We start from the raw sequence: 25,152 nt of genomic DNA, 5'->3' as shown, positions 1-25,152 counted from the left end.
CATTTAACCCCCCCACTTCTCTTAGCCAATATCCTGCTGAATCACTTTAAACTGTTCAGTGGTTTCTCTGATACTTTCTTAACTTTAATTTGATTCCATTTCTTCTTAGAGAAACCACATACGGGCAGGAGTTTTAGAATCGTGACTATGCTTGGCAGCCTCCTGATTCCGCAGGGGGGTACAAGGCTGCGTGCCTTGGCCTCTGGTGACCGTGTCACCAGAAACCCCTTCTGGAGTTGGGAGTGTGGGGCCTGGGGGTGGGCCTGGCGCAGCTTGTGGACCCTTCCTTCTCCTGGGCGCAGGTCTCTTTGGCCCTGGCCCTCGGGTCCTCCCTTCCTCACCTCTTCTCTTAGCTCCCGTGGGTGGGGGTGAGCAGAGCCCAGGCCCTGCTCTCGCTCCCCCCTATCTGCCCACCCCCTCCCCCCAGCCGGTGGCATCGTCAGCTTCCTGGGGCTTCTTCCTCAACCCCATCTCCCAGGTTCCCTGGGCTTAGGCGGGGAAGGGGAGGGGGCGCTTTTCCTCAGGATGGCAAATGGGTGTTCCTCGTGATGGGCCTGCCTGCCATTGCGGGGTGCGTCTGGAGGCGGCTCCAGGTGTGGGCTGAGCGTGCGGTCCACAGTCATGAGCAGGTGCCCAACTGGGGGCTCCGGGGCTTTCTCCCACCAGGCGGGAGGGGCAGGCCAGGCCCCTCGCACCCCGGCGCCCCTCACCGCCCTCAGCACTCTCTGCCCCTCCAGCCTTGAGGAATCCCTCCTTCCGCCACCCCTGCTCTGCTTTTTGAGTAACTCCTTTCATTCTGCAAGTCTGACTTCTCCAAACAGTATTCCCTTTGGCTTTTTTTTTCTTTTTCTTTCTTTCTTTTTCTTTTCTTTTTTTTTTTTTTTTAGGTAGGCCCGGGAAACCCAGAGAAGACACTGCACAGTGGATCATCCGCATCTGAGGTGGTTCGAAATGTGCTGGAGTAGCTCCCTGGGCACTGACCCCCATCTCCCTTTCTCTTCTTTTTTTTTTTTTTTTTTTTTTTTAATTTTTTAAGGGTTTTATTTATTTATTCATGAAAGACAGAGAGAGAGGCGATAGACCTGCAGAGACACGCAGAGGCACAGGCAGAGGGAGAAGCAGGCCCCATGCCGGGAGCCTGACCTGGGACTCGATCCCGGGTCTCCAGGATCAGGCCCCGGGCTGAAGGCGGTGCTAAGCCGCTGAGCCACCGGGGCTGCCCCCCATTTCCCTTTCATAGTCCCCGTTCCCCGATTGTCCCGGCAGAGGGGGGCTCGGAGCCTGTGACCACACCAGGGACGGCCTGCGGGCTGGGACCGGCAACATTCCTTGCCGAGACCTCCTGGCACCCGGCTGGCTGGTGGCTACGTGTCTGCCTTGGCTCAGGGAGTGACCCCGGGGTCCCGGGATCGAGTCCCATGTCAGGCTCCCTGCGTGGAGCCTGCTGCTCCTTCTGCCTCTCTCTCTCTCTCTCTCTCTCTCTCTCTCTCTCTCTCTCTTATGAATAAATAAATAAAATCTGTTAAAAACAAACCAAAAAAAACAAAAGCAAGGGGGAAGATGAGGCTTTCCGCCTCAGCCTCAGGATAGATCCCCTCATGCCAGGGGGAGGCCTGGAGGGGAGGCCTGGGGGGCTTCGTGGGCCCCATGGTGGGGGGGAGGGAAGGGCCCGCGGGCCCAGGGGCTCAGCCTGGGGGGCGGGCAGAGACCCAGGCCGGGGAGCAGCAGGCTGCACGCGGGGAGCCCGACGCGGGACTCGATCCTGGGACCCCGGGGTCACGCGCTGCGCCGCTGAGCCCCCCGGGGACCCCGCCCAGGCCTTTGGGGGATGCGGCGGCCTGGCGGCACCCCTGGAACCACGGGGGCTGCACCGAGGTTCTTCTCCCCTCTGTGCAGTGACAGACCCCTTTGGAGAAAAGGCGTGTGCTCTAGAACAGTCGTCACTACTAATCTGGGGTTGAGGATGTGTTTGCCCACACTAGCACTGGGCTGGTTTTTTTTTGTCGGTTTTGTTTTTTGCTTAGGAGGGCAGCTTCTGTACACAGAAAACACAATTTATGGCTACTTTGGTTTTGAAAATTAGTGTTTGATTAAAGATACAAATTGCAAAACCTTAAAGGTTATAAGCTCAACTTATTTTTATTACTCTTCTATACTCTATAAATATACAAATATATTTATTACACGATAGCAAATTTTATCATCACTTTTAAGCTTTGTTTAGTCTCATTTGCAAACTTAAATTTCCACAGACATTTTCAATTTCATTTATAAATTGAATATATTAATTTATAGCATCTAAAATGCTATATTAATTTGTAATAGACTATAAACATAGTATGTTTAGATTTCATTTATAAATTTAACTTTTTTGACATTTGACAAAGCCTACATAGGTATTCAAGTAACTCTGATAACAAACTTATACATATTATGGATTTAAATTATCTTAACTATTTCTTATTTATATAGTCAATCAAATTCTTTCATAGCTTTTAACGTAAAATCAGAAGTCTAAAGTCAAATACGCAATTATGCATTTTTTGATTGAATCACAAGTTCAATTTATTAGATTCTCTAATATGCCAAATTCTTTAAAATATTTCAAATACTTTACTTGTATTTTATTTTTATTTTTAAAAAGATTTTATTTATTTATCCATGAGAGACACAGACAGAGAGAGGCAGAGACACAGGCAGAGGGAATAGCAGGCTCCATGCAAGGAGCCTGACGTGGGACTTGATCCCAGGACCCTGGGATCATGCCCTGAGCCAAAGGCAGATGCTTAACTGCTGAACCACCCAGGTGTCCCTCTTTATTTTTATTTTTTAAAAAAGTTAACTTATTTAAGTAATCTCTGTACCCAATGTGGGGTTTAAACTCAGAATCCCAAGATCAAGAGTAGCATACTGTTCCAACTGAGCCAGGCAGGCGCCCCTCAGGTACTTTGAATATCACATATTAAGGGACACCTGGGTGGCTCAGTCAATTAAGTGTCAGACTCTTGGGTTCATCTCAGGTTGTAGCTTTATGGGTCATGAGATGGAGCTGCCCCTCTCCACATACTCAGCAGGGAGTCTGTTGAGATTCTTGCCCTCTCCCCTTCCCCTGACACTTACTCACTGGCTCTTGCACTCTCTAGAATAATCTAAAAATCAATATCATATATACAAAGATAATTTTTAAACACTATACAAAAATATTAGGAAGGTGGGTTTAATATCTCTGTACTTAATTTTAAGTTTTCTCAGGAATAAAAAACCCTCAAGAAATTTAGGGTAAACTTCTCAGTGGACTGAGGTTATTTATTACCAAAGATTTGGGCAAAGATGTAAGATTTGGAGCTGTGAACAGTGCAGGGGATTTTGCTCATAACTCTGGAAGAAAGGCTGAGTGCTCATAAACCCAATGATAAATGATATTAAGGAGCCCAAGTGTAGGCCCTCAAACAAGGGTACCTCATGCATCATTCCCATTGCTTCGTATCATTAATGACATAGTTCTCGTTTCTTCCAGACCAGATTCTTTTTTGTTGTATCACTATACTCCTAGTTATTTCCTAGTCTGGGCCATAAGAAATGCTTATAGGTACTTAAATAATGAGTAACTGGATTCTGTATCTTTCTCATTCTCTTTGACTCTGTAGCCCCACATTAAAATTAAGTGAAGGACAGTCCCCTGTAATAATTCTCAGATACAGGAATAATAACCTGGGAGAAGAGGAAGAAGAGCTTCCTTTTTGTTGGATGGAGGCAAAATGTGCTCTACTTCCCTCTTTGCCCCCTGCTTCCATCTCCCTGGGCCTTCTACCCATGGCCCCAAAGCCCTCCTCTGCCCCCAGGAACTCTCCTCACATCCTGTGGGAATACCCCGGTATGGTCTTTTTCCCCAGGGACGTCCCTCTTCCTTTTCCCAGTCACCTCAGGACCCTTGAGCTCAATGAACAGTCAGGAGGAAGATGGGCACTAGATGAATTCATCCTAGTTGGAGAGTGAGTGTTCTCACCCCTACAGGTGTTGATAAGATTCAAATGAAGACCTCACTAACATGACTAGGGCTCTCGCAGAAACGTGAGTTTCTGCACTAGGGTTGAGTATAAACATTCGGAAATCCCAGGTTTCTGTTTGGGGCAGAGGGCACCACACCAGTTGGTCCAGTCCCATAGTGTGTTGCTACTCTCTGGCTAGACTGTCTCAAGTGTTTCCTGATTCTCACAACTCTTTCTACTTCTCCCTCCTTTTAAAATTGAATATATTTGACATGTAATGTGTAAATTTAAGCATTACAACTTGTTAATTTGATACATTTATATATTATAATATGATTGCCATCATAGTGATATTTAGCACCTCTATCATGTATAATTATTCTTTTAGCAGTTACGATAATTTTTAGTCTGTTAGTGGTTTGATGATTGTGGCACAATATTGTCTATACTCATTATACTGAACCTCAGATCTCTGTGACTTATTTACTACTTGTTGCAAGTTTGTGCCCTTAAACACCATCAACATTATCCCGCCCACCCCCATCCTCTGGTAACCACGTCACTCTGTTTTTTAAGGAATTTGACTTTTTTAGGTTCCACACATAAGTGATGTCACACAGGAATGCTTATTGTTCTCTATCTGACTTATCTCACTTAGAATTATTATGCTCAGGGTCCATTATATCATCACAAATGGCAGGATATTCTCCTTTCTCATGGCTGGACAATATTCCATTGTGTATATTTACCACCTCTTTTTTATCCTTTCATCCACGATGGGCACTCAGGTTGTTTGCATATGTTGGCTTTTGTGAATAATGCTACCATACACATAGGGGTGCAGATAACTGGTTGAGCTCCTGTTTTCCTTTCCTTTGGGTATATGCCCAGAAGTGGACTGGCTGGATGGAATGGTAGATCTATTTTTAATTTTTTGAGGAAAATCCATATTGGTTTTCATAGTGATTGGACCAATTTACTTTCTCACCGACAGTGCAAAAGGGTTCCCTTTTCACCAGATCCTCACCAGCACTTGTCCCTTGTCTTGCTGATAAGACAAGCTGATAAGCAAGGTGGAAGGTGATAGCTCATTATGGCTTTGATTTACATTTCCCTGATGTTTGCTGATGTTGCATATCTTTCCATGTGTCTATTGGCCATTTTGACGTCCTTTTTGGAAAAATGTCTATTTAGTTCTATCCATTTAAAAAAATCAGATTTTTATTATTTTTTATTTTTATTTTTATTCTTTTTAATTTATGATAGTCACACACACACACAGAGAGAGAGAGAGGTAGAGACACAGGCAGAGGGAGAAGCAAGCTCCATGCACCGGGAGCCCGACGTGGGATTCGATCCTGGGTCTCCAGGATCACGCCCCGGGCCAAAGGCAGGTGCCAAACTGCTGCGCCACCCAGGGATCCCCAGATTTTTTTTTAGTTACTGACTTGTGTGAATTCTTTATATATACCCCTTATCTAATGTATAGTTTGCAAAATTTTTCTCCCATTCTGTAGGTTATCTTTTCAATTAGTTTCTTTTCCTGTGCAGAAGTTTCTGAGACCGATGTAGTTCTGTTGCTGACTTTTGCTTTTGCTGTTTGTGCTCTTGGCATATTTAAAAAAGTCATTGCCAAGACCAACGTCAAGAAGCTTTTTCTGTACATTTTTCCCCAGTACTTCTCCATTTATTTATTATTATTTATTTTAAAGATTTCTTTTAAAGAGAGAGAGTGAGAGTGCATGTGGGGCAAGGGACAGAGGCAGAGGGAGAGGAAGCAGACTCCCCACTGAGATCAGAGCCTGTCGCGGGGCTGGATTCTTAGGACCCTGAGCTGAAATCAAGAGTTGGCCACTTAACCAACTGAGCGCCTCAGGTGCCCCAGTAATTCTCCATTTAAACAAGAAGTTTTCTGAAAGTTTCAAGTTTTCTACCCCAGTTCTCAAGATATTGAGGAAGGATGACTAGAAGTAAGACAAAATAGTGTACCCACTCAGTTGTGTGTCACTAAATGATGATCGGTTCTCCGGTGCCCTGCTTTGTAGTGTTTGCCAATTTCTATAGTGTAAATATTTCACCATGGTTGATTTCTAACTGTCAACATCTTGACAACTGTCTCTCAAAATTCCTCAAAATTTAATTGTTGGGGGGAATCCCTGGGTGGCTCAGCGGTTTGGCGCCTGCCTTTGGCCCAGGGCGCGATCCTGGAGACCCGGAATCGAGTCCCGCGTCAGGCTCCCAGCATGGAGCCTGCTTCTCCCTCCTCCTGAATCTCTGCCTCTCTTTCTCTCTATGCCTATCATAAATAAATAAATAAATCTTTAAAAAAAATTTAATTGTTGGCTCTTCTGAGCTGGTACGTGCTGGCTTCAGCACATCACTGGATCTATTTGCTCTCTGTATTTGATGCCTTTTGTCTTCCCAACAATATAATAAGTTCCCTAAGGGATGCAGTTATATTCCTGATCTCCAGTAAGCTGATGGTACGAGCATGGTTACACATGCAAAAGTATCGATTAAAGGAAATTTCCTGTGGATACGTTGCTTTCTTAACGCAACAACACAGCTAGTAGCAGGGAGACTTGGGGTGGGGAGGGCACTGGAAGGCCGCCTCTCCTTTCCACCAGTCTCAAGAAGACTCCTGTGGGAGCCATAGGATGGTTTTGCTAAGGAAACCAGGCTCCCTGAAAGTCAGATCAAGATACGGTAAGAATTCATCTTAGATTCACATCCAGATTTGATCAACACATTGGGAGATGAGTGTATTTCCTGTCCAGGATCTGGTATGTATTTCGACGATGAGAATGAAATCTCCCAAGATTTCACCACAGACTGCTTAGGAAAGTGCCAAAGACTTAGCAAAAGGGCATTAAAATAGCTATAAAGGTATAACCTAAGGGCACTGTTGATACAGTGAGTGAAAGAGCTCCTAGAGTTCCTAAGGGATCAGGAAATAATCATCTTTCCGGGAGATATAGAAAGTTAGGAAAAGGAGTAAGATTGAAAGAGGACAATCTCTAACCAAATGAATTTGTCCTTCTGAGGGTTTTTTTTTTTTTTTTTTTTTAATTAGGGAAGACTTACAGATGTGGAACCACAAATCGGAAGAAGCCCATGACAGCACGATGGCCCTGAAATCCTTGGAAGGATCCTGGAACAGAATCCCCCCAGTGGGGGGGACTCACAGTCCAGCAGAGGGAGTTGGTAGACTGGCCTGAGTTCTGGCCACTGAGCGAAGACCCGGATGCAGGAGATCAGGTGTTGTGTTATGACGCAACATCTGTCTCTACACCTCATGTGTGCAGGCAGCTACCTCGAAGTCCTGTCCCGTGCTGGTCATGCCTAGGCCATGGGATTTTCCGAATACTGAAATCATGTTCAAACCGTGGTGACTGTGTTTATGCTTCACTTAGGATTTAAGATTCCTCTAGGAATTTTGGAACAGAATAGTTTACTACCCAGCAATATTCTTTAAAACAGAATTCTTCTTTTTTTTTAAAAAAAAACAAAAAACAAAAACCAGAATTCTTAAGGAGTTTGTAAAAACTCGCCTGGATCTTTGCCTCACAGATGCAGTGGTCAAAAGGCTAGCGGTGAGGCATCTCCCTGCCCTGCCCCAGGGTGATGTCACAGATACCATCGTCGTTCGAGAGTATGTCGTGAGGAGCCATTTGAGTTGTAGGAGGGCCTGTATGATCCATCTACACATCTACATCCATTCAGCCAGCCAGCAAACACATCCTGGGTATTTACTATATTCCAGGTACTGTGTTGGGCGTGGGGAACGCGGATTATAGGAAGAGGGAGGGGGCCTATAGCTCGCTGAGCTGACATTCCACTAGGGGGAGCCAACACTACAAACAAGCCTGACAATGGGGCGGTTGGTGCTGGTCTGGAGGGTGCGTGGTGGTGGGGGGGGGGGGGGCAGAAAGCACTGCACACATCTTCTCCAGGCTTGGTCAGGAACAGTCTTCGTGGGGAAGGTTCTTCCAAGCATGTGGTTTTTTTTTGTTTTTTTTTTTTTTAGTTTCCTTACCCAGAAGAGGGAGGCTGCTGAGGCGAGCACGGCACCGTGAGGCTTTGCTGTGAAGCTCAGCCAGAGTGACCAGAGATGGGAGCTCTGGCCTGAGCCTTCTGACTCACGCACTTGCCCAATCTCACTGACTCCCTGAGCAAGAAAGATCCCCCAACAAGGTCAATACACAGACCTCAAGAACAATAGACTCACCCCCAAAGCCTGAGCCACACGTAAGCAATGTTTGAGCAACACGGTGTTTAGAAATTATCTCTTCTTTATTGTCACGTTCATATAAAAAGTCTGATATGGTTGGGTTGGTAAAAGGAAGCCACGGTGTATATAAAAAAAAAAAAGTTGTAGAAGTTAAAAAATATATGGCTTTAGTGTTTGGAAAAACAGTTAGGGATTGCTTCCTTGGCTTAGCTATCCAGGCGATCGAAATTCTGCGTTTGAAACTCTTGGAAGTCCTCTGGGATGGTGTCTGCGGACAAGAACAGGCCCAGGGGTTAGTAAGGCTCCTGCCACCTGGAAGCCTGGCCCGGCTCGCGCCGTGCACGCATCCAGTAGGGGTCACTGTCAGCCCGAGCAACAGGCCCCAGAAGGCTCCACAGCCATTTTCTACCTCAGGCTGCTTTGCAAACTGTTGGCTTAAAGCCCAGGAGTGCTCATTCACCGGCCTAAAGGACATTAGCAGGCAGGAGGGATGGAGTCCGTGATTATGCTTGAGCCATAAGAAAATAAAGGCTGCCCGTAAATGAAATCTAACCGAATTTCTCACTGAACCTCTAAATCCTAAGTCAAGCAGTTAAGTTCTATGCATCTCAATTTCCTCATCCATCAAATTGGAAAAATGAGATCTACCATTTACTTTAGCTATGCAGGGACTGTTGCATTTTAATGAATACGTGGCATGAGCTTGGGGCTTCTGGGAGGAAAATGTGGTATAAGAATAAGGTAGTAGGATTTGATTAATTCTAGTAATATTATTGTATAATAACAAGAATAGTACGTTACCATTGCAGCGATACTTCAGGTTGGACCAAATGATGTTTTCTTGGGAGAAGCAGAACACACCAAGCCGGCCTCCACGCATGGTGGTGTCTATGGTGACCCCAGAGTCAGCCACCAACTCGGAGCCTTCATAAAATCGCACTCTGCAGACAACACAGCCCAGGCTGGTCACCATGAAGATCTAACTGGAGTCAAGGTCAGACCCACCTCTTTGCTGTTTCATATTCTACTTTTCACAGCCCTGGCCTGTGTCCTCACTGTCCCCTCTTCCCTACTAGATTGGAAGCTCCATGTGGTCAGGGACTGGAGGTTCATGCCCTCCCCTATGCTGTCTCTCCAAAGGCCCAACACGATGTTGGGCACAGAGTCAAACCTGATGGGTACCCGCTGAGGAGTTCAAGAGAAATCACAAAACCCACTGCTTTTCCTGAGGTCCGACAGCATCTGGTCGAATCGCAGAATAGTGATCCCCGCTGGGGGCAACAGCATCCCTAAAGTGGGGACATTTCTGGCTGGCTGTTTGGCATTTTGTGACTGAAGCCAGGGATGCTGAACGGTTCACCTGGCCCTGGAGAGAAAGATCAAAACCTGTCCTGCATCCTCAACACTCTGGACTTGCCTCCAGACACTTGGGTAGGTGGAAAGGCCATTTGTAATTGACCTGGGACCAAACTTCCTTTTCCTTGTTGACAGCGAGTAGTTTTTGCACCGTTTGAATATATACTGAATTTTCTGTGGGCCAGCTGAGGAGCGATCGAGTACTTTCTTCGGCTTAACAAGAGCTGTTCTCCATTTTAGAAATGAAGTCAGCAGGAGAACAACCTGCATTAAAATGTCACTGCCACTATGTCATTTTGTGTTGTGGTGTAGTTGTGTCTAAGCATTTACATGATTTTGTTATAAATTACTCTTCTTTCTCTATTAAAGTGTTAGGGATCAGATTGTTTTCCAAATTGTCTGCAGGCAGACTGTCTCTTCTATGATTTCATTTTGGGATGGAAAAGGAGGCATCAGGCTTCCTCGGGCTGAAAACGTGATCATCTTACTGTGTGACAAACAGTACACTGGACTTCATGTCCTCGGGAGAACAAAGCATGAATTAGCCCTCATGATTTTCTTTCTTCCAGCAGGCTGCTTGCCTGCCCCGGTCAGGAGATGGCAATTTGTACTCCTTTCTCAGTGCGGTACGTAAGCTGGCGTCAGTGTTGATCTGCGAGCTTGAGGAGTGAGAAAGGAAGTACCTGGTCTAAATTTCAAAGGTGTAGCCTAAGCCACTGTAGCTTCTGTGGACAGTTGTTTGCATCTGTTTTTCAAACAGTCCTCTAGGGAAATGAGGCAGCTTGCACTGGCTGCGTGAAGGTCAGCTCCTGCCACATGTGGTACACACAGAGCAGCAAGGAGGCCAACATAAAATGAGATACAGGCACTGCCTCCATGGAGTTCACCATCCAGCTGGGAAAAGATGGTAAGGGACTCGTTGCAGTGCAGTTTGGAATGTCCATGAAGGAGCCAACACCCAGGCTGAACCGCATCTCCCTTCACGCTGGCGAGTGTGGCAGGCGCCCATCACCAGTCAAGCACCCCCCTCCTCCAATGCGGAGGCCTCCATGCAAAGAGTCCCTCTACCCCCCAGTTTGGTTAGTCTGAGCTGGGGGTCTTCCTCCCACTTCCTTCCTAGGAGCCAGAGCCTGACATCTTGGAAGTCCTGGCGTGCCCTGGGAGGGCCATGGTAGGCTGGGGCTGCTCAGGGCAGCAGAGGCTCTGTGAAGCTGAACGAGGGTGGGCCTAGCTTCAAGAGCAAGGTGAGGAGCTATGTCTTCCACGTACCTGATGTAGCCCACCTGGGGCCGGTGCTGCAGGAACCAGCGGTAGGACACCTTGTCCTTCCAGCCCACGTTCCTGGAGTCCTTCCACAGCAGCCGGACCTGGTCACTGGTGTCCCCAGTATGCCACAGGGAGTTGCGGAGATGCTCTCCAGGACCTGTCTTAGACTTAACAGCCTGAAAGGGACATAAGCGAGGTTTTATTTTTTTATTTTTTTAAAGATTTTATTTATTTATTCATGAGAGACAGAGAGAGAGAGACAGAGATACAGGCAGAGGGAGAAGCAGGCTCCATGCAGGGAGCCCGAGGCAGGACGTGATCCCGGGTCTCCAGGATCGATCCCAGGTCTCCAGGATCATGCCCTGGGCCGAAGGCGGCACTAAACCACTGAGCCACCTGGGCTGCCCAATAAGCGAGGTTTTAGACCAGAATGCACAGGCCACCCTTCCTGCTTCCTGGGTCCATGGGGTGGTGACTTCATGGTTATAATCTGGCTGCCTTTGGATCTGCCCTTTCTATGGAGGTGACCCTCAGCCCTCGAATAATCAGCACTGGCCGATACCCCGCTGACCTCGCCCATGGCTTTCCTGCTGTAACTCCACTGCGCCCCACACCTGTCCTCTGAGGACTCGGAAGTCTGCCTTTTCTCCCAGCAGAGAGCGAGTGCCCACTAGAGCGGGCTCCACTGAGGACACAGGTTAGCCCGTTTCTGGCACAGTGCACCTGCTGACGTGCCCCCAGGGCTCCCCCAACTCTTGATTCCCCACCTGAGCTGACCTGATGGGGAGGACATGAGTCACCCAAGGTCAGGAGGGAGCTTGTCCACAGGAATGTCCAGATGTGAACTAAGTGCCATAGGCGAGAACAGGCCTGAGAAGGAGGGTGAAGAGCTCAGAGGGGAGGTGAGTGACTTAGAATGGTCGCTACCTTGAGCTGGATGCCAGGCTCGGCGACAGCGCGGAATGGCGTGGCCTGCCAGTACGTCTGCTCCGTCTGCTTCCACATGACCACATAGAAGCTGGAGCTGTCTTGGTAGCCAAAGATGAAGCCGGCGTAGTCATCGTCTGTCTGGGTGTTTACATGGAAGGTCCCTTCAAAGTCAACTCCGTTAAACGCTGTGTACCCTGCAGGGACCACAAGAAGATCAGAAAAGCGGACCAGCCCCAGGAGGAGCTGCAGAGAGCGGGTTCCATGCACGTCCTGTGGAGGCCCTGGACATACCCACTGCCAGGCCGGGGTCGCTGTTCATGGTCTGGACAATCTCCATGCCCTGCAGAGAAAGTTGAAGGAGTTAAGGGCAATCTGAGAGGGTGGAGAAGCTCAAGGAAGCCCTGAGCCTCCGCGGCGGGGAGCGCTCACGAGGCCTGGCCTCCACACAGCCTGCTTTGTCTGAGGAACTGCTCTACCTTGCTAGGTGCTCAAACAAAGCACAGCCCTGGGAGGGGGAGAAAAGCTCAACAGAAATGATTTTGCTAAAATGGGAATTAAGGGTTCCTTGAATCAGCTTAATTCTGAGAGAGCATCACTTCTAACACATGTGACTTGCCGGGTGAGGCTAAAGGCTCGAAGCCTCTCTGTGCCTGCTTTCCGTAGTTTCACAACGAGGGGGGCAGGTGGGAGGCAGTCTGCTGGAGAGCTGGGGGGCATGGCTCTCGGGCCAAACTGCTTCTGCCTGGGTCCCCGTCCCAGGCCCTCCCTGCGGAGCTGCTCCCGTGAGCCACCACTGCAGACTGAGGGGGCTCCATGTCCTGTGTAGAACGGGCTCGCGGAAGCGCTGGGCCAGAGGCCAAGAGCAGCACGCCCTCTCCTGTGTTGGAGAGCTGCCCACCACCGGGCACCTACCTGGTTCAGCACCACCCAGTTGGGATCGATCTGCGCGTCCCCTTCAGGGTCCAGGACCACCGTCTGGTAGGCTCTGAAGTCAGTCAGGGTGACCTCTGCATTCTCCGGGCAGACGTCGATCCGATCAATGACCTGGTCCTGGTCAAAGTCGGTCTCACAGATGTCTCCCACGCCGTCCCCTGAGTGGGGTGGGGTGGGGAGGAGGAGAGGATCTGGCTCCCATCCACACTGCCTGCACCACTGCTCCTTCACAGAGACAGGGCTGGGCAAGGAGCCGAAGGGAGCCCCCCTCTTCCAGCGTGACCATCTTCAGCCCATGTGGCCCCAGGCCCCACCCTGGAATCTTCAGGGTGGGTTGGTGAACCCCACTGTATGTGACCAAAAGAATTTCCTGGGGACAGACTGGAAGGCAGCTGTTCAAAATTGGTCTTATAAGAAACCCTGGATGCTCTCTGAGGACACTGGGGTTCACCAAGTGGTGGGTCTGAAGGCTGACCTTACAGAAGCAACGTCCATAGCGCTTTCGCTGTAACATATGAAAAACCGGGTAATTGTCACCAGAGTGTCTCTAAGACCATACTTTCTGGTGATCCTTAGGCTGAATCCGGCTCATGGTATGCTTTGTTACATTGATATGTTATTAAAATATTTCAGTTAAATGCTACCTAGCTGTGTACGGCTGTGCCCTCACCGGCCCTCCATGGTCCTCACGGTTCTGTCTCCTTTCTGGCTGGTGCGCACTCTCCCTGTGGGCCTGGCCCCCGGCGGCCACTGAGGTGGTGAGCCCACTGAAGCCGTTCGCGGCTCTGCCCTTCCCTCTATCCTGCTCCTTTCCTGTGGCCCCTGGTGAAAGCCCCTTGGGCAGGAGCACATGGCTGCTCCCTTGTTGCATGTGACCTCATCCGGGGCTGCTGAGAAGCTGCAAAGCAGCTCTTCTGTGACAGAGTTAGGGGGTTGTATCTGCCAGCTGTCCACTGTCCACACAAGCTGTGGCTGCTCAGGGAAGTCCTAGGAGAGGTGTACCACTCCCACCCCAGGTGCCTGGTGGAAGGGAGCCTGGGAGCCGCACGCAGCCTGACGCTGAGCCCACTTACTGTTGCTGTCCTCCTGGGCTGGGTTTGGGACCAGCCGGCAGTTGTCTGGCCCAGGAGGCACCAGGTCTGGGATGCCATCATTGTCATCGTCATCATCACACTCGTCACCAATCCCATCCTTATCAGTGTCCAGCTGGGCACTGTTAATGACAGTGGGGCAGTTGTCTGTGCTGTCCTGATGCCCATCTCCGTCACTGCGGGAGAAAGAACAGGTGGTTTGTGGCACAGATAAGCAGAGAACAGGATAGGAATGAGAGCTGGGGTTTGGGGGTTGGGCCAGAGAACATTTTCCCACTCCTGCGTCTTGTTGAAACAAGTAGATCATATCCTACACTCCAGAGGATAAAGGCTGATTCCCGATTTTGTGACCAGATGCTCCCAATCAGTCCCTGGGGACTATGATCACTCGCCCCCCAACCCCCCACACAACTGAGAACCTACAAAGGGAGCCAAGTGTGAGGGGCAGTGGAGCCAGGCTGCTTAGTGTGGATCCTGGCTCAGCCACTCACCAGCAGCTGGCCCCTCTGCGGCTCAGTGTCTTCATCTGTAAAATGGGAATAACGGAGCCTACCTCATGGGGTTGTTATAAAGATTAAATGTTCACACGACTAGAATTTGGCACATTACATTTTAGTATGTGGTAAAGCACTTCTACACGCTGGCTCCTGGGAAGCCCTATAATGTTTTCTCTTCCTCTTCGTGTTCCCTGGCCTGCAGACCCAAGAAGGAAGAGAGGTGAATGCCCCGGGAAAAGTGGCAGAGAGGACAGGGCCGCCTCTTCCCGAGAGCTGCGCATGGATTTTGGGCTCAGTCCTGCTCTAAAGCATTCTCAGAACCCTCATTCTCTGCCCACGTGACAATTCTTTTTTCCAGGCCTAACGGCCACCAAGGATAAGACTGCCCTGTCCCCAGAGGCTTCCCTGAGCTGATGCAGGCCACCCACTCGGAGTCAGAACAGATGCTCTTTTCACCTCATCCACCCATGGCCTGTTCCAGGCTGGGATAGGACGGGGGAGGGGTCGGAGACCTGTCGACGCCCTTCAGGCCCTGCTTCCCAGAGGGGTCCCAGGGAAAATGAGGCCAACCTGGACAAGCAGAAGGGGACAGTGGAATGGCTGTGCCTGCAGCAGGGCTGGTGTTTAAATCCTAGGATCTGGGTATTTCCACAGCCTTGAACATTCTTATGCAAAAACAAGCAGTTCCTGTCCCCCTCCCCAGGGTTCAAGTTTGTGGGAATTAAAATGTAGCAGGATGAGTCATTTATTTTAGGCAAATATCTAGAGCTGACAGGATAGGATATTTCAGAGATTCCTGGGATGGCTGGCAGGGCAAGAGGATCCACAAATGGGGAACATTTTCGATGTCCACCACTTAGGGAGGGTTCAGGGTGCCGGTCCCACCTTCCACGCAGAAATGGCGACCTCTCCTCAGCTGTGGCAACGGTAACGCAGGCCGCCATTTGCTGCACGTCACCTGAGGGCCGGCATTCTGCCCCGAGCTCTGCCTAATTTCTCTTTATTACCGGAACCTGCAAGGTATGTTTAATTCCCTCTACTTTGCAGAGGAAGACATTGAGAGTGCAACTGCTAAGGGTGTTTACGTTCACTTGGCCACAGGCACACAGAGGACCGAGCTAGGGCTTCCTAGGAGCTGTCCTTGCACAAAGTTTGGCTCCAGAGCCACTGTGTGCAGGGCGGCCTCGGAGAGGAGGTCGGGAAGGAGAGCCCTGTTTGCCCCTGCTCTGCCCTCCCGAGTCTCCTGATGCAGAGGAAAGGGGCCAGGGCCTGGATGGCAGGAGTCTCCCGGGCAGAGGTGATGCTGTCTATGTCCTGGGTGACGCTCCACAGCATCCCATCCAGGCCTGCGTCTTGTCTTTTCTTTTTATTTAAAGATTTTATTTATTTATTTATGAGAGAGAGAAGGGGGCGGGGGGGGGGGGAGAAGCAGGCCCCATGCAGGGAGCCCGACGTGGGACTCGATCCCAGGTCTCCAGGATTAGGCCCTGGGCCGAAGGTAGGCGCTAAACTGCTGAGCCACTGGGGCTGCCCTAGGCCTGCATCTTACTATAGGACTACCTCCACGTGGGGCTGGCGGGGGTGGGGTGGGGGGGTGGAGTGGGGGGAGGGGGTGACAAAACTCATTTGCCCAGAACAATCCCACCAAAAATAAGGGATGCAGAATGAAAAAAATTCCAAGGACAATGAAATGACAGTGATCTCTCAAACTGACAGCTTTCTATTTTGGGATCGTGGTGAAGCTTTCCTGAGTTGAATGAACATAATGAAAGCGCTAAGCCCATCGAGTGCCTCTAGGTAAGGGCAGCTGTAACGTGCACTCTTCATAAATTAACTCAGTCTTCACAACAGACCTATGAGCTACATGGCACCGTCATCCCCGTTTTTCAGATGACAGACAACTGAATAACAGAGACTGGTGACTTGCCTAAGGTTAGGTATTTTGAAGTGAGGGGGCTGGGATGTGTAGCTGGCTGGGCATCCGGAGGCCAACTCTGAAGCACGATGCTCTGCTGCTTTTCGTGTAACAGAATCTCACTCACTAGAATGCTTGGTGGCCCCTGCTGACCCCATCACCTGAATATAGGGAGCTTTCGAGGAGGTGTGGTGACCCTGACCAGAGGCGGGCTACTCTCCCACCAGTAGCTCAATCTCTCTCCATCCATTCAGAGAGATCCCGAAGTAAGGTAGCGGCAGATTGCTCTCAAAGCTAAAATTCTCCCCAAATTTTTCATCTGGCCCTCACGCAGCTGGGAAAGGTGCCATACCTGTCCTGATTGGTGTCACAGGAGTCCCCAACCAGATCGTTATCCACATCAGACTGCAAAGAGAACAGAACAGGTTATTATTTATGCCTGGGCCTTCATGCACAGAATGTTCCAGAGAAGGCAGACCTGGCCCATCATCACTGCATCTCAGGAATTATTTCTCTGGAATTGGGTTGGTGCAGAACTGCAAAAGGACAACACCATATTGGTGTAGGCACAATGCTGAATTGTCAAAAAAGACTTCCAAAATATCAAGCCACATGGCTGGGCTGCCTACACACCAGATGAGCTGATTGGAAAGGGCGCCGGGGCAGGAGGGTGGCAGGTGGAGACGTGCAACTCTGGCACGGGCCGGAGGGGAGCCAGCCAAAGGCCTGGGGACTAGGCAAACCGATTTTGCTTTCCCTCCACATGTTGGAATTGAGCCAGAATGGGAGTGAGTCACAGAGGGCAACAGTGACGCCCCTCTCTTGGGACTTTAAAAATACATGACACAATCTATCCAATTATCCAGACAGGAAGGAGGAGTGAGAAGGGAAACAACACGTCGCTGACTGAAGTGCATCTGAAATGTCCATACATAGGCTGTGTAGGGGTTTGGAGACTAAAAGGACACAAGGCGCCCAATGGTTAGATGCCATGTTACATTTTCCTTTTGGGAAAACATCATTGTTTTGGGCATCACTAACTCCTGCCACTAACCTTACAGCAGTCTGCAGCCTGTGGGACCCACCCAGAGGGCCTCAGACTTCCTGTAGCAGTCCTCCTAGCACCCCCCAGGCCTGGAGTGTGCAACCCCATCAGCTCCGCTCCAGGAGGCTGTGGCAATGACACGGAGCTGGGCCAGTGTGCTCAGCTGGTTTTCTAGACAGTGTTCTTAAAGAATCTGCACAGGGCAGCTCGGCCTAGGGTCTGAATCCCCCGGACGGTACTCACCTGGTTAGGGTTGCTGACATCAGGACAACTGTCACAGGCATCCCCCACACCATCACCATCCTTATCCCGTTGGTCATGATTGGGAACTCTTGGGCAGTTGTCCAGAATGTTTTTTATTCCTACAAGAAAGGAACACTTGCCTGAGTCAAGTGAACATCTCAGATGGGTTTACAGACTTCTAGGCGATAAGAGATCAGGCCTAGATGCAGGCACGTAGTGAGTGACTTCTGCTGGGGCCATCCTCCCAGAGCTGCTACCTTTTGTCAGCAATTATCTGCAAGTGACATCAAAGGATGGATTCTGGGAGACTTAAAAATGAATGATGACCTGAGGCATTTCTCCACGGAGTTTGAAGGACAAGACATCTAGGGCAACCACTGCAACTAGATGAGAAGGTCACGAGGGTGAGATGGCCTGACCCTGGAGGAGGGCCTGGTGAACAAAGACTGGGACCTGAGGGTTGAGGCAGTGATGTGCTGGAGCCAGGCCCACTGTGCCCCTCGTTTCTCAGCTTTTGTCTCATCAGGTCCTCTTATACCAACTGCTTAATATCAGTCATGGTGGGAATGGGATTTATCCCACGGAAACTGGCCAACGCTACAACTTGGGGCTTTTTGGTTTTGTTGAGCTGGTTTACCAGCATACCACTGGCTCTGGTCGTCCATCAGGCTTGCAGAAGATGAGGTCATGTTTTAGGGAGGTGTAGATATTCTGGAGTGGGGTGTGTGTGTGTGGGGGGGGTGGTAGGATGGGGGGAGGGGGTACACATCTGGGAAGGTTTTCCTTCAAGGCCCTTGTGATGTGTAATGTTTTTAGAAACTATTGGATCCAGTCTATACTTCGATGACAGTCATCTCTATGTCATGGAAGCTATACAGAAACAAATATCCTTCAGCGGGGCCTGGGTGGCTCAGTCAGTTAAGCAGCTGACTCTTGATTTCAGCTCCAGTCATGATTTCAGGGTTGAGAGATCAAGCACCATGTGGAGCTCAGTAGGGAGTCTGCTTGAGATTCTCTCTCCCCCTTTCCTTCTGTTCTTCCCCGTCCCCTGCACTTTCTCTTTCTTTCAAATAAATAAATTAAAAAAAAAAAAGGCCCCAAACATGTCCTTCTTCACATCGGGAGAGGCTCCAGAGCTCAAGCTGTGCTCTAGGGGGTGCCATTCACACAGCCCACACTAGAAGGCCCCTTCAGCGGAGCTAGGAGCTGGGCAACGTGGATCTCCTGCCTCCAGGCTCTTCCCAGAATAGGCAGGGCATGGACACGTTTCCCAGGAGACGTCTGATCCTCTGCTGGAGGAGCCTGACCCAGGTGTAGCCGGTGACCCTGCTCTTTTGAGGCCCCTCATTCAATTCTCTGCTTCCAGGACTCTTATGCGTGCAGAAGGATGGTGGTGGGGGTGGTGGGGAAAAACACACTTTTTCTAGGAAGACAGATGCCCTACAAAGACAAAGCCCTGACAAGACACAGCTTGAAATAATTCCTACAAAATTTCTGGCAATGATGTAGAATTCCAGAAACACTCAGCGTATTAAATAGCAGAGTAGGTTAGGGAGAAACAGGTGGGCCAGAGGCACCCAGATGGCTCATCCAGACTTGTGATTTCAGCTTAGGTCATGATCCCAGGCTTGTGAGATCAAGTCCCAAGTCGGGCTCTGCACTGGGTGTGGAGCCTGCTTAAGATGCTATCTTTCCCACTCCCTCTCTCCCTTGCCCCTCTGCACCTCTCCTTCTCTCTTAAAAAAAAAAAAAAAGAAAAGAAAAGAAAAAGAAAAAGAAACAGGTGGGCCAGACTCCGGCCACAGGTAACCACGCAGTGTGGGAGCCCTTCTGAGTTAGCAGTTCTATTTGTGCTCCTAACAGAGAACAAGGGCAAAAGGACAAATGGGTCCCAAATGAACGACAAAATGAGACAAGCCCACCATCTCCATCCATGTCGTCGTCACAGGCATCTCCTTTCCCATCCCCATCGGTGTCTTTCTGGTCATTATTTAGGATATTCCGGCAGTTATCACAAGCATCCCCAAAGATGTCTTTGTCACTGTTCCTTTGGTCCACGTTGTGAGTCAGGACACAATTATCCTAAAGTATTGGAAGGCCAAGCGTTTACTCAGGCTCATTGCTGGTCCTGTAAGTGGATGCCAGCCAGCCTCCACAACACCCCAACCTCCCCCAACACCCCCAACCCCGACCGGTCACACGCAGTCAGAACTCAGGATAGAAGTCACAATGCCACAGGATCGCAGGCATGGAAACTAGTATTTGGGATGAGTAATAGAAACAGGTGACTTTGCGGGCTTCCTCCCACGATCCCTGGAATGGGGCACTCCACAGGTCCTCCTGGCAGGGCAAGTACCTGCTCATTCAGGATCCCGTCTCCATCAGCATCCTCGTCACAAGCATCCCCAACGCCATCTCCATCTGCATCTTCTTGGCCAGAATTTGGCACATACCTGCAGTTGTCCTAGGGAGAAGAAACAGCTCAGAGAGACGTCTCTGACCTTTTTTTCAATTTTATTGATGCATAATTGACGAAACTGTAATATACTTGAGGTGTACAGTGTGATTATTTACCATGCACGTATATATGAAAGGGTTCCCATCATGGAGCCAGCACATCCAGCACCTTGCATACTGACCTTTTTTTTTTTCTGAGAACATCTAAGTTCTGGCCTTTCAGCAAATTTCAATTAGACAATACAGTATTATCAACAAAACTCACCATGTTTTACATGAAATGCTCAGACATTATCCATCTTATCACTGTAAGTCTGTGTCCTTCTATCTATCCACTTCTCCCTGTTTCTCCACCTTCGTCTACATCTGTCTTAAGTCAGAAATGATTTCTAACCTCAAGACTGATGGCAGCCGCCTGACTTTATTGCTGATGGCTGTTTTGCTACGTTTGAGATGCAGCTACATGAGAAATGCCATGGAGCCCATAGAGTCTCCCCGCCATGGGAGGTGCGGCTCTAGAAAGCCACAGCCTGTGTAGTTTCTTTCCTGTGTGCCGCCCTTACCTTCTTGCAGTTCCTGGCAGAGCAAGGCAGTTCTTCGTCAGGGTAACTGTCAATGTCCACGTCCTTTCCGCAGATGTAGCCATCACCAGCCCAGCCGACGCCACACTGTGAAGGCAAAGCCCAGCAGGGGCTTGGGGAGCTGAGCCCCGTGGGAGGTGGGGGGCGGACAAGGGCCTCTGCGCTGTACCTGTGAATCCCTGCTCCCCTGTGCGCATTCCCAGAGGCAGTGCCCACAGCCACACAGCATTGTGGGGTAGGATTTTAAAACTATTATTTTTTTGAATAGTCTAGTGAATCAAAAGGTTAAAAGGACACAGAATAAAAACTCCTTCCCATTCTGTTCCCTTGATTCGGTCAATGCATTCTTCTTTCTCCCTCACTCCTTCGCTCCCTCCTTTCCTTCTTTCCTTCCTCCCTTTCTTCCATTTGACAGACAGAGCATAAGCAGGGGGAGTTGCAGCCAGAGGGAGAGGGAGAAGCAGGCTCCCTGCCAAGCAGATAGATGGATGCAGGGCTTGAACCCAGGACCCTGGGATCATGACCTAAGCTGAAGGCAGACACTTAACCCACGGAGCCACCCAGGTGCCCCCATTCCTCCATATACTTTAATTAAGAGATATGCCATGCACAGATAAGCAAACACACATTCTTTTTCTACCTTGTCTTTTGACACAACTGAGAGCACACATACCCACAGTTCTGCACTTTTTTAAAAAAATTGATATCGTACCATGGAACTCTTTCCATATCACTGCATTCATGTCATTCTTTTTAATGGTCACAGATCTATCATACATAAAGTGGTGTGTGTGCGCCTCCATGAATTTCAACCAGTGCTCTACTTGTGGGTGGCTGGTTTTTAAAATATTTTTTTTTCTCTTGCAAATAATGCTACAAGGAATTCTAGTATATTTGTCATTCTGCACCTGTACTGGTTTCTTAGTGTGAATTCCTGGTTCAAAGGTTATTTGTAATTTTGAGTTGCTGTGGAAATGTTCCCCATGTGATTGTCTCATTTCTTCTCCCAGCAGAAACGAATGCATGTGGCTTTAGTGGTACTTCCCTTATCGTTCTTGAACTACAGTCATATAATTGACTTTTACAGTCTTCTAGATCAATTTCCACCAAAAGAAAAGTGCTTTACCTCTACCTCTTCCAACATGCTTTACTCCTACTCATGCCCTTTTAACAGGAAAAGATTCCCACAGGTGCAGAGCTGGGCCTGCGTGGTCTCTTTGTCCCTGGAAAAGTCTACCCAAGTATCTTGCCACCACCAGCCACTGACTTCATTATCAGCAGAATAGGCATTAAGAGTTACCCTACATTGGAATGTAGAACCATCGTCTCCAATCCTTACAATGACACCGCAAGGTCATTGCTACCCACTGTACCAGAGACAACTGGGCTCCTGAGCCAGGATCAATGGCAAACCAGAGAGAAAAGAAATTAATTCCCTAAGTGGTGCCCGGGGCAGAAGGTGGGACCGGAGAGCTCAGTCCAGGAATGGGATAGGCACCTGCAAAGGGAGCAGACAGGAGAGCAGGAACACAGAGGAAGGGGACCATGAAGAGACTGGTGGAACCAGAAAGGCAGGCAGGGGGCAGAGCGTCTGAGGAACAGAAGTAAGGCCAAGGGAAAGAAACTTTCCATGAACCAATGTTAAATTTCCTGGCCTTGCTAATCAAAATAAGGTGATTGAAGACCAATGACTTCCTAAGCGGCAGCCTGCCTGTTCTCAATCGTCCAGGCTCTCCTTCTGTAACCAGAGATTTAGAAGGCAGGAGGCCAACGACACCCCTCCCCTTAAGTGCCTCTATTTCCGCTCAATTGCTTCAGTGGGCCTTCAGAAGGCCTGGAAAGCTCAGCCATGGGGTATGGTCCTTGACTCATTTTAATGAAGAAAAAATTTCCTCTAGGAACAAATACATTTTTAATGAGCCATTTGCTGGCAGATTAAATTATTTTAGTAGTCACACCAAGTATATTAATCCTTTACCATCTGTCGTTGTGCCTTATTACAAATTCAAAAACATATTAAGAGCCCCATCACCCACTAACTATCCCAGGGAAGTCATTAATTTGTTCACAGAAAATTAGGATTTGAACATAGATCTACCCTCGCCTCTCGGTGGTAATAAACATGTCCAGCAATGGGAATTAGGAACATTGTGGGGGTTTCCCCTCTGACCCAACTTGCTCCTTTGTCAGGACCTCGTTATGGACTATCTGTGCCGCCAGAGAGGACGGATGTTATTACATTTCTTTCTCAAACTTAGTTCTCATTCTTCTTGTTTCTCCTATTTGAAAAGCGATAGGCTCACCGTAGAAAATTTTGCGAGCATGACATTAGAGAGAAGTCTAAGTTTGGGGTATCAGGAGGAGAGGAAAGCCTGTCCTGCCACTCAGAGGTGATCCCCGCGAACCCACAAATCCCACCATCTGCAGGGCTACCTGCCAAGGGCCTGGCCTGCTGGGAGGGAAGGAGGGGACAGCAGCTCAACGGCTGACTTCTCAGCACCCAGAAGCCCTGAAGACTCTGGAGCCTGGGACTTGGGAGGGGGTGGCAGGGTCTCCTTCACCCAGGCCCCACCACCCGCCTGGCACCATAGCCATGGCCACCTGGGAACCCGCTCTCTTGCCGGCTCCCTCCCCCCCGATCGGCTCCAGGGTTGGGAAGTGCCCAGGGGGAGGAGGTGGCCATCCCTGCAGCTCTCCCTGAGCCCGGTGGGGATGGGCACAGAATCGTGCCATGCCCCCTCCTGCTCACTGGCAGACACAGGGCCTCCCTGAGAGTTTACAGCTGCTTGCACTTCGCTGCCACCTGCTTCCTGGGATGCCAGGCCCCACTGAGCACAGCCACAGAGCACGGCAGGATGCCAGCCAGCTGCACAAACAGGGCGTGGATGCAAGGGAGGGGAGGAACCTCCTTCTTGGCCCTTCACAGAGGGGGCTGGGTGCGGGGGCCCCACTGCTGACCACCCGAGGCCTAGAGGGGGGAGCAGAGGTTAACTGGGCTTCGGAGTGCTCTCCAGGAACTCCACTCACCCTGCTGCTATTACATTCTGTGCTCTCTCAGGGGGAAGGTTTCCACTTGTGAGTACTTTTTACTGGGAAACAAGGAGTACCCGAGGAGGGGTGGCATTTAAAATGGAAGAGGGTTGAGCAAGTGACAAACAACTCACCACACAGGTCACATCCCCCTGCCTCTCTTCGATGCACTGTGCATTCACGCTGCAAGGATTCAGCTCGGGATTTCTGCAGCTTCTCTCAGTTCTGCATCCCCTTGTCTGATCACCAGTGTACCCTGGCTTGCAAGGCCCACAGCGGTAAGATCCCTGCAAGGAGCCAAGATCAGAGGATGGGCCAGGGGCTCAGGACTGTGAGCAAAGCTATTGCAATCAGGTGTATTTTTATATGTACTCAATGATGCCTAGGGTTTTGTTTTTGTTTTTTTTTTTTTAAGATTTTACTTATTTATCAGAGAGAGAGCACATGTGGGGCTTGATCCCAGCACTCCGGGATCATGACCTGAGCTGAAGGCAAACACTTAACTGACTGGGCCACCCAGGTGCCCCGACGATGCCAAGATTGAGTGACACTCGTGCCTGCCTCTCCGCGCCCATACATATCTTATAAGATTACGGGAATACCCAGGGAGACACCAGCAGCCTGGAGCCACACTGACATGAGGGAAGAGCACCGAAGACAGAAGAAGGCCAGAGTGAACCCCCGTCACTGTGATCTGCCGGCTGCACTATGGATGACACAAGGGAAAGGGCTGGTGGTGTCAGTGAAGCCCTGGGAGGTGGAGTGAGAATTTATTCTGGGGACAAGGGAGATGGTTTGATGGAAAAGCAGGTTAGGGTGAAAAAAATGTTTTTTTAACCGTTCCATTGGCTTTTTAACAATTGAGTGACAGAGAACAGGTGTACAGGGAAGTGTCAGTGGCCTTGCCCCGAGAATTCTTGATGAGACGGCTGCTATGGAAGCAACCTGGCAAATGAGCCATCAGCTCCACAGCAACAGCACTTCCAGGGCCAGCCATGACTTTTTTTTTCAAACAGCTTTACCGAGTTAAAATTTACATTTCATGAAAGACACCCATGTAGAGTATACAGTTCAATGATTCTAGTCTCACAATCCCCTACTTGCCAAATCCAAAGGATGCTCTTCAGTAATTTTTTTTTAAATCTTTTTTTTTTATTTTTTTTTATTTCCTTGATCTATCAGCCTTACTGGACTGCTCCATTTGGCTGGCTGTCTTCTTTTCTTTACTCCTGCTCTTTTTTTTCTCTGCCCATTTCTGAGGTTCCCTGGAGATCTACTTTCTAGGTCATTTCAAGGTTTAGTTTCCTTCCCCCAGGGTGGCTTTAGGTATTCCCTTTATGCCAGCATCTCCCAAATCTGTATCTGCAGACTAGTGAGCTAGCCCTGGTGAAAAGCAAAGAAATAATCCCCATCAGCTCCCCATCAGGCAGCAGAGTGTGTAGATAGGAACATAGGCTCTGTAGCTGGACCAGATGCCTTAGGAGACCATGACTTGGCTTTGGCCCAATGGCCTTTTCCATACCTCAATGTCTTCAACTGTAAAATGGTAATTAATAGTGCCTAGTGACAAACTTATTGGGAGGATTAA

General features: G+C 49.4%; 1 protein-coding gene across 1 annotated transcript in view; it reads right to left on the bottom strand.

The window, feature by feature from the left end:
- Positions 1-8,263: 8,263 nt before the first annotated feature.
- THBS4 (thrombospondin 4) overlaps positions 8,264-25,152 on the bottom strand; it is a 41,673-nt gene continuing 24,784 nt past the window's right edge. Inside the window, exons 10-22 of the mRNA XM_055342252.1 lie at positions 23,699-23,851; positions 20,517-20,621; positions 19,853-19,960; positions 19,419-19,578; positions 17,497-17,615; positions 16,561-16,613; positions 13,779-13,972; positions 12,685-12,863; positions 12,064-12,112; positions 11,770-11,966; positions 10,846-11,018; positions 9,022-9,161; positions 8,264-8,488 (exon numbers count right to left, since the gene is read on the bottom strand). Coding sequence (XP_055198227.1) covers positions 8,427-8,488; positions 9,022-9,161; positions 10,846-11,018; positions 11,770-11,966; positions 12,064-12,112; positions 12,685-12,863; positions 13,779-13,972; positions 16,561-16,613; positions 17,497-17,615; positions 19,419-19,578; positions 19,853-19,960; positions 20,517-20,621; positions 23,699-23,851 — 1,692 coding nt within the window. The 3' untranslated portion in view covers positions 8,264-8,426. The remainder of the gene's footprint in view (positions 8,489-9,021; positions 9,162-10,845; positions 11,019-11,769; positions 11,967-12,063; positions 12,113-12,684; positions 12,864-13,778; positions 13,973-16,560; positions 16,614-17,496; positions 17,616-19,418; positions 19,579-19,852; positions 19,961-20,516; positions 20,622-23,698; positions 23,852-25,152) is intronic.

This window comes from Nyctereutes procyonoides, unplaced genomic scaffold (genome assembly GCF_905146905.1).
Source record: "Nyctereutes procyonoides isolate TBG_1078 unplaced genomic scaffold, NYPRO_anot_genome, whole genome shotgun sequence".
In the NCBI taxonomy this organism is placed as follows: domain Eukaryota; kingdom Metazoa; phylum Chordata; class Mammalia; order Carnivora; family Canidae; genus Nyctereutes; species Nyctereutes procyonoides.
The sequence above is the reverse complement of the archived record's forward strand: the minus strand, read 5'-3'. Positions and strand labels throughout refer to the sequence as shown.